General features: G+C 46.9%; 1 protein-coding gene across 2 annotated transcripts in view; it reads left to right on the top strand.

Annotated features, from left to right (window-relative positions):
* LOC135805196 (syntaxin-binding protein 5-like) overlaps nucleotides 1-13,200 on the top strand; it is a 24,997-nt gene extending 11,797 nt beyond the window's left edge. For both annotated transcript variants that reach the window (XM_065319201.1, XM_065319202.1), the window contains exons 15-27: nucleotides 65-897; nucleotides 1,241-1,578; nucleotides 1,866-1,954; nucleotides 2,530-3,072; nucleotides 4,777-4,935; nucleotides 5,642-5,770; nucleotides 6,537-6,607; nucleotides 7,921-8,008; nucleotides 8,436-8,550; nucleotides 9,156-9,251; nucleotides 10,840-10,964; nucleotides 11,415-11,533; nucleotides 11,876-13,200. In XM_065319201.1, coding sequence (XP_065175273.1) covers nucleotides 65-897; nucleotides 1,241-1,578; nucleotides 1,866-1,954; nucleotides 2,530-3,072; nucleotides 4,777-4,935; nucleotides 5,642-5,770; nucleotides 6,537-6,607; nucleotides 7,921-8,008; nucleotides 8,436-8,550; nucleotides 9,156-9,251; nucleotides 10,840-10,964; nucleotides 11,415-11,533; nucleotides 11,876-12,016 — 2,846 coding nt within the window. In that variant the 3' untranslated portion in view covers nucleotides 12,017-13,200. The remainder of the gene's footprint in view (nucleotides 1-64; nucleotides 898-1,240; nucleotides 1,579-1,865; nucleotides 1,955-2,529; nucleotides 3,073-4,776; nucleotides 4,936-5,641; nucleotides 5,771-6,536; nucleotides 6,608-7,920; nucleotides 8,009-8,435; nucleotides 8,551-9,155; nucleotides 9,252-10,839; nucleotides 10,965-11,414; nucleotides 11,534-11,875) is intronic.
* The last annotated feature ends 305 nt before the right edge of the window (nucleotides 13,201-13,505 follow it).

Consider the following 13,505-nt stretch of genomic DNA (forward strand, 5'->3'; position numbering starts at 1 on the left):
CCGGTGACAATGTAGCAAGTCCAGTGTTGCTCGTCGTCGTTGCTCTGCTTGTGTGTGCATGCAGCCACTCTCATGTCCCTGTACACCTTTGACTCCGCTGTCCTGTATGAACCGCGTAAGACAACCTGCCGGTCAAAGTCCGCTCCGTCCTCGCCAACAGATGGTGCCGGGGCAGCGACGGCCCACGCATCGGGTGATGAAACTGATGGTCCCTTTCGGCGACAGGTGCCGAGCGAGTCTTCTCCCAACGAGAATTGGGATATGGTGGAGGGTGTACCAACTGAAGAGGATACATCACCTGTGACATCTGCACAGGCAGCAGCAGGTGGCAGTCCAACTGAAGCCCCACGGGAAACCAGTGGCAATCAGGCTGCAGCGGCGCAAGCTGCAGTGCGAGCCTCTCCAGTAGCCCAGCCAGTTGCCCCAGCACCTGTAAGTGCTGCCCCTATTGCAACGCCCATCGGTGGTCCTCCGGCCACTACTACCATTACACCGGCCAAGCAGCAGGCAACGGCAGCAGCTGCGGCAACCACCCCTCCTGTAAGTGGTAAAGCATTGCCGTCGGCAAGTTCAGCTCCACGTTGTACACAACCCACAACACCCGGGCCTTCCAACAAAGAACCACGAGCCGTGACAACACCGGAAGCCACTACTGGCGGCAACAACACGGCTGCCAGTTCTACTCCGAGGCAATCATTGGAGAAAAGTCCCGACAGTATGGCGGCTGAAATGCCACAGACTGAACCAGCCGAGCTTGCTGCTGCACCGACATCCTTGAGATTTCCTTTTGCAATCCGACACATGCGCTTCTGCCGCCGCTCCCTATCACTGACTCTCTGCAACGAACTCTCGTCTGTAGTAGTTTGTCAGTTTGGTCTGGAGCCGAGAGAAGTCCGGGTAAGTTTTTTACTGCTTTAACAAAACATGGGAGGATTGTTCTCTTACCATTGTTTTGTCAAAGTATTGTTTACACACTAATTGACTGAATCTCTCTCTCTCTCTCTCTCTCTCTCTCTCTCTCTCTCTCTCTCTCTCTCTCTCTCTCTCTATTTATCAATCTGTCAATCTATCTGTCACACACCCTCACATCCAGTTGACTTCTGATATAGTTAAGCACTGCATAATTACATAGTCTTTTATACAGTGGAATGCAATGTGCTTTTCAGAATTAGCAAACAACCATTCAAGAAACTCTCTTTATGTCATGTATGCCATTTCATGTTCTGTTCTGTATTTTCAGGAAATCCTTGTGAGCTTGGCAAATCCCCACTGTCCGAATCCAGTGAAGTCCCTTGATACAGCACCATCATCGGTCGCGGGATCAGAGCATCCTGCAGTTGAGACCATACCCGAGGATGCTGCTGCTGCTGCTGCTGCTGCTGCTGATCCTGAATCCGTGGGATATGTGGCGCGTTCGGCTAGCACGTGCCTGGTGCCGTGGCGTTGCCGTAACCTGGCCGTGGAGCAGCAAGCGTGCGGCTATCACCCGATTGTGTGCGTGCAGTGTTGCGATGCTGTCACTGGGTCCGTGTCTTCTTGTGGACTGACTTCAGTTGCCACCGACATTGCTCATGGAATGTAAGTCCGTGGATGAGTTGTCTTCCTCCCGATTCTTTCTTGTTTTAAAATAGCTATATAAAGGCCTGTAATGCCAGTTTAGAATCATAGGTGATTTATGGCCATGACACTCTGAGACTATACTGTAGTGTAATTCCCTCGCTCCCCACACACCGACACTGTTAAGCACTGCAGCTGCTGCTACTGCTTCTACCACCGCACCATGTTCACATGCAGTTTACTTTTACTGTAGAATAGGCATGGGGTTTGTGTTGACGGACACTGATGCGTGCTTGCTATGTGTGCAGTCTGGCCATTGGCTCGGCGGATGGTGTTGGCGTTTTCGACATTCAACGGCAGACTGTCATTCTCACTTCCGGTCTCGACAGTCTTAAAGGTATGCTTGTTGTCTCAGCTTGGTTTGGTTGTTCTGCGGACATGGTTGCGTTGCCTGTGATCATTGACCTAGCACATGGGTGTCCTGCAGCTCTCTTCTCCTGATTTCTTTCGTAGTACCATGTCCACCAATGTAGTAGGTTACAGTATTACCATTGCATAGTCAGTAGTCACACAGTGTTAGCATTGATGTGGTGGGGGCACAACTGGAGTTCTGTGGAGATTAAATAGACTACTAGTACTACATGTACATGTAGATCTACTCAATCGTTCTACTCAACCTCCGGTCAGCTAGTTGTCTCGTGTAGACCTTGTTAGGTTTCATCAGCGGAGCTCGGAGTGACTGGCCGAGCCGATTGCAATGAAGTCTAGTGAACTACAAAGCATTAAACCGGCTCAAGCCATGCTGCACTGTACTAGATCTATGTAGACTATCCTCAAGGCATACTATTATGTCCGTGTTGCATCAAGATGTATTTCACTGTGCTTTCAAGTGTGAGACCTTCACATACTGCTTTGGTGGACACTTGTCACTATCCTAGGCTTTGTTCCTTTGCTATGGATGTTGCTGTATAGATGTGCTCTGTATCGAGAGAGGCGAGCGCAGTGACAAGCCAGAGCGCAGCGAGAAGTCGGAAAGGACCGAAAATCCCGAGAAAACACCGAGGATTGACAAGAGCGCAAAGGCTGAGAAGAGTGCAAAGAGTGGCACGAGTCCTGTTCCCCGTTCACCATCTGTTGAAGGTGATGGTGTGCCGAAGAAGAGTGCAAAGAGTCCTTTAGCATCTGTGCCCCGTTTAGCATCTGTTGATGTTGAAAGTGTGGCGAGGAAGAGTGCAAAGTTCTTCCTGCGTCGCAAGAGAAAGTCGTCGAAGACTGACTTGCCATCTCCAGAGTCAGCAGAAGCCCCACCAGTGTCGAGTACAAAGAACTATGAGCATAATGTGGACCAAGTATCAGAGGGGGAGCAGGAAGACTCTGTATCAACACTGCCTTCTGCAGCAGCAGCAGCAGAAGCCGGAGCAACAGCAACAGCTCGTGGCAGTGTACCGACATTGTCACCGGCGGCCTGCCAGACTCTGCTGCTTGCTGAGACATTTTCTCACCAGTCGACAACAGGTAGGTTCTCACTCACTCCTTGCTAAATGCTCTTTAAACAGCCAGTGCCAGCATGAATTTGGATGTATGCGATGACATAATTATCTCCCATAGCTGGCCAAGAAGCTCTGAGAACCTGTTTTGTACGATCCCTACCCTTACACAAGTGTTTGTTCGAGATGGAACGTCTAAGGCATGATTCTCAGCTCGAGACCGGCAACTTTCGATAGTTGTGACAAGAGAATGCCTGGCACGGTACAGACCCATGGGGATGCTTCCATGGAAGTTGGCGAAGTTCCACTTTTCACAATTTGCATCTTGCAATGGAGTGCAGTTTCCAGGGAGATTCCCGCGGCAGTACATTTGCAAATATCTTTAAAACCAGGGAGTAGTAAAATACCGTATTTACAACTCCCTGATACCAACCCTGTATGAACAACTCTGCATCTTCTCCATTTTCTCGCCAAAAGTGACCTCTAGTTTGCATAACTTTTCCCACCGTTCACATTTTGACGTTGCAGAATTAAGGCACTTGTTAATTGTATGTTGTATCCTTAGTTCGTTGCTATAAAGACTGAGCATCTATTACTAGCGTACCATCAGCCAAATCAATCGCTGCACCTTAATGTTTTACCGTTGAGGACTGACTGTTCATTGTCTGAGTACTGTAAACTGGGGCACCTTTGCAATCTGGAAACTTTCGTGATCTCTGCCATGGGTGTGAAATAAAGCAGTAGTAATGAGGTATTTTGCTGCTCCCTGCTTCCAACTGATAATGAGCCACAAAAACCGCAAACTGCACTTCAACGTTACTTTCACTCTTCTGCTGCTGTACCCACACTTGCAAGACATGAAACAAAGAAACTTCTTTGCCTTTCCACACTGTGACCACTCAACAGCCAGAACTACATAATACAAAACATAGCGTGAAGAAAGTGCTATGTTTGACGTTTGTTTTCCATAGACCTTGTTGCTACTTTTACCCATGGCGTGTTTGTATGATTATTTTCTTCTAACAAAACGTTCCGAGTGCGATACAAATCATGTGCTGAGTCTACTGAGGTCTGACGTGATACTGCACTACGGCTGGTACGAAGCGGAGCTGCCCTTGTCTAGAAGTTTCGTTGCAAAATGGCCAATCATCGGACAAAATAGTCAACTGCAATCAGGAGCATGTACACAGAGTAGATCTGCACCAGGGAGTAGTCGAATACCTACTACTCACTGGTCTGAACAGGGATGGCTACAGTATGCGATGTGCAGAGTTGCACATGCGATCAGCGGCCTGCGTATTATGGTCTCTCTCGAACCAGCTGCGAACCAAGATCGAAATTTTTGAGGGGGGTACTTTGGCACCCAAAGCACCCCCCCCCCCCCCCCGCCTACGCCCCTGATGTAATGCCGTACATCTTTAGCTCTACTGTGTATGCACACATGCATCTTTTTGAGAGTCTTCTCTTTCGTTTACTGTATATGTATGAAAGAGGATTAGAAATACTAAATCGCTTCAGTGCAGGAACGACACACTAGCTGTAACCGGTGCGGTATATCATTGGAACGACACACTAGCTGTAATTGGTGCAGTATGTCATTGGAACGACACACTAGCTTTACACCGTTGCCTTGTAGTGGTTAGAGAAGTCTTTACCAAGGACCAAAGTGGTCAGTTGCTGACTGCAATGTGGTACTCAATGTGCGTTCTTGTGTATTGTTGCGTGCTGACAGATCAGCATCTGTACTGTAGCGTGTGGTGTGGCTCGTCCACCGGCCAGGTCTATGCGCTCAGCCTGGTGCCGCTGCCAACCGACCAGGCGCCCTCCTCCGTCTCATCGGCATCATCAACTGGCACCAATGCGGGTACTGGATGGGGTGTCTACTATCATGGTGAGTGTAGTCTTGTTCACTGGTTGAGGCTACCTTTCAATTTCTAAATAACCTGAGGATTATCTCATTCACTAAACTGATCGACAGTACTGACGTTCTACAACTAACTGGCTATAAGCTCTAGCACGTCTTGGATGCGCACTCCAACAGCCTTCCAACTTGGAGTAACTGGTGGTGTTAGTGGACATTATGGCGTAACTTGTAGTTCTTTGGACCTTTTCTTTACTTTTATTTTTATAAAATCGGGCCTTTTTGAAAATCTCGAAAAAGTTCGAGACTCCGAAAAGTTGGCGAGGTGTTCTTATATCCTCTCTGAATTTTTGGATATTCTCCAAAGCTCTCCAAACTCTCCGAGCTTCAAAGGTCTTAGACACTTTAGAGATTTCTGTATTTTGGGGCCAGCGCATGCAAACTACTGCAAAAAGCCATGTGTTGATAATGAGCACATGGCCCGTCTCTTTTTGCTATGCACAGTGCGTGCTACATTTGAGGTCCCTCAAGTCACTCAAGATCACCCATTTGCGCTTCGCGTGCGCAAAAGATGTCCAAAATCTTCGAGACCTGTTCCTAAAATTAATTGTTCCAGTTTCTTCGACTTCCAGGATAAATTTCTCCGAGAATCGAGAGAAAATTCGAACGCACCCTAAGTTTCCAGGTACCTTAAAAAGGCATTGTTTGCACCCTTGTTGTCCATGTTTTCTTGCAGCACTGTATATGCCAGTGTGTCGAGAGGAGCCTATCACCGACCTGGCTGTACTGAACCAGCATGGCCGAGTGCTAACATCAGCCTCTAAGCAGGATGCAGCGGAAGAGGAGTTTATTGCTCATCTCGAAGGTGAAGAGCAAGTTTTTTTTGTTGTGAATGCATAGCCGACCTGATCTTGCATACATGTATGTTGACAGCAAAAAGAACTCTTGTTCAGTGCCTCCTGATGTAGCCAACTTCACCACAATCGTAGAAAATCTGCAGCAGTCTTCTGGCTTGCTCCACCTGTAGCTGCAGCAGCCACAACATCAGTATTGCTGCTGGCATCTCTCTCAGCACTACGCAGGGCACGCGCTATCTCCAGGCATCCAGATACTGTTAGATCCGTTCCGGCCATAGTCAGCCTCAACTCTGGAGCGTACTGATTTGACAGCCCGGAAATAGCTTGTTCTGCCGGCAATGAGTCCTTGTGGTCGGCATTGACACGACCTGACAACGCGTATAACCGTTGTAAATATGCTTTACGTAAGAATTTGGTTTGCGACATCCATCACTGCTAGCTCATGCAATGTCTGCACCTCTCTCTTTCTCTCTCTCTCTCTCTCTCTCTCTCTCTCTCTCTCTCTCTCTCTCTCTCTCTCTCTCTCTCTCTCTCTCTCACACACACACACACACACACACACACACACACACACACACACACACACACACACAACACACACACACACACAACACACACATACACACACACACACAACACACACACACACACACAACACACACACAATAAAAGAGATAAATACTACTACTACTACTACTACTACTACTACTACACACACACCTACACATACATACTATCCTCATTCTTTCCTTCTGTCTTTTGTTTCACATGCAGGTAAGCCAACAGAAGAGTTCAAGAAAGATCAGTTCCACTTCCTAGTTGTCTGCTCTGATCAACACAGTTGGGTAAGACTTTATCACTTGATCAGTGAACTGTATTGGCTGTGGCAGCCTCGTGTATTTAATGCCAGCGTGTATTCTTTCATCAGGCTTGCACAGGATGAAGCTGGTCTCACAGCATTCACTCCAGTGACGCTGTCACACAGCTGAGAGAGGAGGAAGTAAATTTGGATATATCACAAGTGCATATAGTACTGGGGGTGTTCATTGTGTGTATGTATGTGCGTGCATGCGTGTGTGTGAAAAAAATGAAAAAAGGCCAAAAAGTAGGGATTCACTGGCCAGAAAAAGCCATTTCATAGCTGTGTGGTGTAGACCAGGCTAAATAATGGCGGTCAATTCTTCAGCCTTGCAAGCTGTTGAATGGTGCAATCCCAGCACAAGCTGCTATGGCTTCGGCTGTAGCATCGCTATCATCGCCTCCGGCGATGGGCGTCAAATGGTGTGTGTGTGTGTGTGTGTGTGTGTGTGTGTGTGTGTGTGTGTGTGTGAGAGAGAGAGAGAGAGAGAGAGAGAGAGAGAGAGAGACTTTTGTTGACCTTACTACACATTTCAGTTTGCTGTTACATGTAGCTGAGCATGACTGTGTCCTCTGCTGGTGACTACCTGTAGCATTGTAGGTTTGATTTAGGGGTCGTCGCAAATGTTTTTTGTCGTCCCTGAAACGAACATGATTCATTTGGGGGGGAGGGGGTGCGAGCCAAAATCGCAAGTCGACCGACACTGTACATATAACATGTACATGCATGCGATTTTCGTCGTCCAGCATAGCAAGCTGTGTTCGTTTCAGAGGGAGGGGAGGGGGTCCAAGTACGAAATGAACGATGTTCGTTTCAGGGACGACAGAAAACTTTTGCGACGACCCCTTAGCCACCCACACTAGTAGCAAGTATTACCCCCACTGGGGGCAGTGGTAACTGCAGTTGGATCCCGGGACGGATACCCTGATGCCGTCAATCCTTTTTCTGCACCTTGTCCTCGCCCACATACTGAGGTGTGGTGAGCCCATAAGTGGGATCATTTTCAAGTCCACCCAGAGTTTTGGGGATTTCAGGGGGTGTCGGCCGTTGGGCGGTTCAATAACCAATTGAGTCATCTTTCCAAGATTCCTTTTGAGTCTCTCTCCCCTCTCCCGGGGAGACCCACGTGACCAGTTTTGGCAGTGAGCAACAAGTCCAAGTGTGTGTGCGTGTGTACAGTGCTGGGTGCATGCGACATCTCTAATCTAGAGAAGACTCTTGTTGACCTTACTACACATCTCAGTTTGCTGTTACATGTAGCTGAGCATGACTGTGTCCTCTGCTGGTGACTACATGTAGGTTTACGCTTTGCCGTCGAGTGGTCGTGAGACCCACAAATACCCGGAGGCAACCTACGTGGTCAAGTCAGCTATTGTTGATATCAACGGTAAGCGGGTGCCGCATGTGCACAATATCAGCATCCAGATTATTCTCACTACTGTTGTCTGATGATCGTGTACCTTGTTTTGACTGGGGACGCGTTCGTGACAAGGAAATTTTCCTTGCCACTAACGCGAAAAGTGGTCACCATATCCGAGTGGTCGCCTTTACAAGTTTTACTTCATTTGCAATGAATTTACTTCAAAGTACTTGTAGAAGTAGTAATGGGGTTGCGAGAGTAAGTCGACTCAAGTTTTCCTTTCAGGTGTAACTCCATCTCCTTGTATAAATTCAAGCAGATATTCATTGCGTCGTGACCGTTTGACTGGGTGTCTCTTGGTGTAACTGAGGCTTTACTCTCGGACAGTCAATGGTGATGTTTTCTTGTTCTTCTATGTTCTGTGTTGACTGGTGTTGTTGTGCATCATGCGTAGGGTCAGCATGTTTGTCAGCCCTGACCCTGGACGGCCGATTGCTAGCATACAGCCTGCCCAGTATGACACCACTGCTGGATGCACCTATCGATCTGCCCGGCGGTGTGGATGTCAGGTAATGCTAGCTACGTCCACTGGAGTTGATTGCCCAGCTTAGTTCCCTGTGGAGTGGTTACCAAATCTTATTTTATCCTGACAGACTCGGCTCAGTGGTGGGGGTGTCAGCCCGATAGCCGAGGCAGTTCTTATTTTTGTGCTGAGTTGCCGTGTATACATCGGTTTGCTGTGCTTGGTGAAATCCTAGCCAGTCGTTCTCCGGCTCCCGACAGTCCTCTACAGTCCATTTCAAAACTAGAGACGCGTAGGGTTTTTGAAATATTTCAAATTTGGCTGGAACTTTTTGAGAATAGTGTTCGGAATATTGCTCAGGACCGCTCCACAATTACTCTCATATAGTTTCTAAACGATTGGATAACAGACGCCCAATTTGGAAAAATTTATGCACAAAGTGATCACAGATTTTATGTGGTATAGATGCTGGCATAACGGTTTTTGCCTAGGTACGCATCTATAGTTTTGAAATGGACTGTAATCAGATTTAGACCTAACAATTACAGTCATCTTGTCTTGCAAATGGTTTTTGATTTGACTTATAGATTGTTTGTATTATTATGTATTCATCGTTGTTCTTCCACATCTGTTGCTGCACATGCATTGCAGAACGGTGCGTTCATTTGCATGGGCCAATGGCGGACAAATCCTGTACATGCCTTCTTCAACGGAAATCCAGCGCCTGTGCATGGTGAAGGAAAATGTGTAAGTTCTTCTTATGTGTCTTTACTCCTTAGCAATGGAAGAGTAGGGGTAAGGTTGGGGTTGGTGTGTGTGTGTGGGGGGGGGGGGCTCTAGCCTACTCCTTTTGTCCCCATCTTTTAAATTACCCCTCTGAGAAACGCCCATACTTATACCGTAATTACTCGATTAGAAGCCCCTCTTGAATAATAGCCCCCCTACAATGACCGTTCGAAAAAATACAAGCCCCTCTTGAATAGAAGCCCAGACTACTTTTCTCAAAGCCTGGGCTGACCAGGTAGTGCCATGTATGGTGAGGTCAATGGCGTACATCTCATGTATATACATGTACTTGTACGTACCTGTACATGTACATGTCTGGGTCGGCGTAGCATGTGCAAACTGGCTCAGAGCTTAGTTGCTTTAGCTTTAAGGATTCGATTGGAATACTGGTTTGGATTGGAATAATAAAATTCCCTCTTGAATAGAAGCCTCCTCAAAATTGGGATTGAAAAAATAAAGTTCCTGGCTTCTATCCTAACGAGTAAGGTATGAGTCGTGAACAGTAACTTTGTGTTCAAAACCTCAACAGATCGTAACTCTGTCGAAACGGGCTCAATTTAATGATTCTAATCAAAGTCAAACTTAGAAGTTGCGACTTCAACTTCATGACTAATCAAAGTCGGAGAGAAAATTCTCAGCTTTCAGTAAGAACACCCCGCGAAGCGTTGCGCACAACCGTTCCTGACATGAATTGCTCGCAAGTCAAACTGCAAAGTTGAGCAACTTCACAGGTGCAGCACAACTTGAGTGAAGCCTGATTTTTACTTCATTTGGCATACAGGACGCTCTTTGCAATGCGTACGCAACGGTCGCGTGATGGGGAAAACAAAGAATACAATTTTATGACGTGCGAGTTTCGGGCATTGCCCATCTTCAGGGAAGTGGTCCTTGTTCACACCTTAGGATGGTTTTATTCTTCATTCTTTTTCAGTGATTGGTATAGCCCTGAGACCGCTTGGAGAGTGTTGCGAGGAGCTATGGTTAGAACTGAAGTTAACTAAAAAATCTGAATACGAGTCTTCATGTGGCTCTCAAAGTGTTAAAGGAGATCATTGAGCCCACAGGCTCCTGAAAACTATAGGGAAAGCCAGGACTAGCGGTACTGCTCAGGGAAGAATGGCTTGCTAACATTACTGCAGGGTTGTGTGTGTGTAGGATATGGCAAGGCAACAACACGGCAAGGCTGAAATGCTAGTTGTAGCTGCGAGTAGGTTCCCTATGCCTGCGTAGCTACATGTAGTGTTAAGCTTGGACACACAGCTCACAGGAGGTCGAGATGACTTTGATATACTTCTTGTTTTCAACGGCAAAGGGCAAAAGAGAGCGGGGTGAGTGCCGGGTCAAACGGTTCGGGGAGCGGGAAAAAGGTGTGTGAGGTCATTGGAGTGCGATTGCTTTTGTACGTGAGTATACGGGAGTGAGAACCTAACACTAGTAATATGCTGTACTTGTAGACCTGTCCTTTTTTTTAAGCATTTGCTGGTGCTACACTCATCGGCTTGTTCCTGCTGTTGCTGCTTCTTCTCTTCTGCATCTGCTGTTTCTTCAGCTTGAAGCTACCTGGTTCACTGCCTGCTACGTATGTAGAGAAGGAGTTCCCGAAGAGGCAGGAGAAGGGTCTGTTTGCTAGCTTGTTCTCATCCACACCTGAGCAGCTTGATCGAGATGAGCTCTGTGAGTTGCTACACTCGATCAGCATAAGTAGTTTGTGTTCATCGTGTTCCGTGCATGATGCCAGGTTCATTATAATGATGCACGACCAGACCACAGTGTAGTGGTAGGAAAGAGGTTGGTGCGACCCTGAAGACAAGAACACTGTGCCACTGAAAAACGATAGATCTTTTTGGTTTGTGACCATGAAGTACAATAAGTATCGCCGAAGTCGCACCAACCTCTTCTTCACATTGAAGTACAGGACAATGATGTAAATGTGAGATTTCTCTGACGCTGGTCCTTGCAATACAATAGTCAACAATCATTGTGATGCACACAATGTTTTCTTGAAAGCACTGACTCTATTGTCATAGATGCACGCCTATGACGATGTCGTATTCAGAAGTGTATGCTGCTAGTGGTTTTCTTATTGTTATGCGTGTGCTCTGCTCTATGTCTCGCTGCATCCAGTCGGCAAGGACCACAGTGGTGTGGCATCGCAGGCTGTTGCTACGCGACAGCCGGGAAGTTTGGACAAGTTGAAGGGCGAAGTTGCTCACTCTAATGACGTCTTCTCCCGGGCACGGCAGGTGGGTGCATAGCATAACCCTGTACTTGCTTTCTTCTTTAGTATAAAGGAGTATTTTGCAATGTTATTAAAGAACATACTTGTCGGACGTATACATTTTATATTCACTAGTTCAGGGAATTTTGTGTTTACTCTTTATTTGCGCTTCAGATGTCAGTTGTCTGCTGCAACTGTCTTTTGTAGTCGGAGCATATTGGCGTTGGGTGGAACTGTGTGTTGAACTGCCTCTCAGTCTCAGTTCTGCATGCTCAGTGCTGCATGTACAATGAAGTATTTTTTAAACGCGGCTTTTTCTCACGCCGAATCTTGTATTGTATCGGGGACTGTGCTTTTTCTTTTGCAGAATCTTGATGAACGAGGCGAGAAACTAAACGACCTTGGTCTCAAGACAGAGAAGATGTCAGAGAATGCTTCGGAGTATGCTCGAAATGCCCGGCTTCTCGCCGAGAAATACCAGAACCAGCGATGGTGGCAGCTCTTCTAAGTCTGCAGCCACTGGTAGGCAGCAGGCAATCAGTGTTTCCTGTCTTTGTCATCGACTCGTCCATGACGCTAGCTGCACTGCGCATGTGTGTGTGCTAATGCTGGTTTGATCTCTGCATGGTAGTGAGCAGTACGGTCATCGCACTTCTAGGCTAGAATTCACACAGTGCCGGCTGATTGTTCCGGGCTTTTTGTCAGTGTACCTACAGCGCTGCTCCGGTGAACTTCGGCATCACTGACTGAGGAGTATCTAGGCACTTCCTTTGTGCACCACGTATGCTCTTCTATCTTTGTTTTCCTTTTTTTTTTGAATTCCTGTATATGTTTGTATGTTGCCCAACCAGAAGCTGAGGTGTGGCACAATGCTGTTCTCTTCTTCCCACTGACAGAAGTGTATTGCTTACTGTCACTAGCTGTTGTCACTAGCTGTCATTAGCGTATTCATGTCCACTCTAATGCTGGAGTACATGTTTGATTTTCAATTTTATCTAAAATTTCAAGCCAACCCGCTACGTCTCCCCGGATACCCTATTCACCGATTTCTACTCGTAGCTGTCATAATAATGCCGTGGATGGCCGTACTTATTGCCACCTTGTGCACCGACTATTTTCTCGTGCGGGGATCATTTCATATTATTAAATATTAATTATTGATTCTATATTTTGAAGCACACAACGCTAGTCCTATACTGCCGGTCATTATCGCACCCGCAGCATTCAATACCTCAACCCATATCCCCGCTGCCTCCGTCAAGCGCGCAGTTGCAGTTTCCAGTCTGATTTTACCTCTAAGCTAACCGTGCCTTATCACACCGCCGCCGCCGCCGTCTCACTCAACAGGCATTCGTCCAAGGTGGCATTGTCTGCTGCTAGCAGTTCTGTCTCACCTGGTATTTTGTCATGTTTCCTTTTTGAGTTTTTTTTCTCACTGCGATCAGATCGATGATTTGTCATTGTGATTCCTGTACTTTTAACACTGAATGTTTGCTTGCACCACCAGTACCAGTTTAGTTTGTTATCCCGGCTGTTTTTTTGTAGCAGTAGCATTATTCCGAGCTGTTTTTTTGTTTGTTTTTGCGCAGATTTTGGTGGAACATTTCCAAAACCCATAATGATCTATCACGCCCCCCCCCCCTCCCCGCGCACAATTTCCCGTGCTTTCCTTGAAACTAACGTTACTTCTGATCCGTGCTTGCTTTTCTCTATCTATCTCTATCACACAGCGGGAATAGTGAATGCGCCCTGACCAGGGAGTCATGTAAGGGCTAGTCTTCTATGACCTCCGAATTCTGCCATACGCATAATATACGAAAGGGTAAGAAGCAGCATGCATGCAGTTGTGTGTCACCATGGTACTTAGTATGTTCTTGTATGGGTAGGATTTTTCTAGCACGTACATGTATGTTGCTATCCTGTGCAGGAATGCGCCTCATTTTGCCACATACATTGTAGATTGGTCATGCTACGCAAAATGAAGCATACCGCGTGGG

This window comes from Sycon ciliatum, chromosome 1 (genome assembly GCF_964019385.1).
Source record: "Sycon ciliatum chromosome 1, ocSycCili1.1, whole genome shotgun sequence".
Lineage (NCBI taxonomy): Eukaryota > Metazoa > Porifera > Calcarea > Leucosolenida > Sycettidae > Sycon > Sycon ciliatum.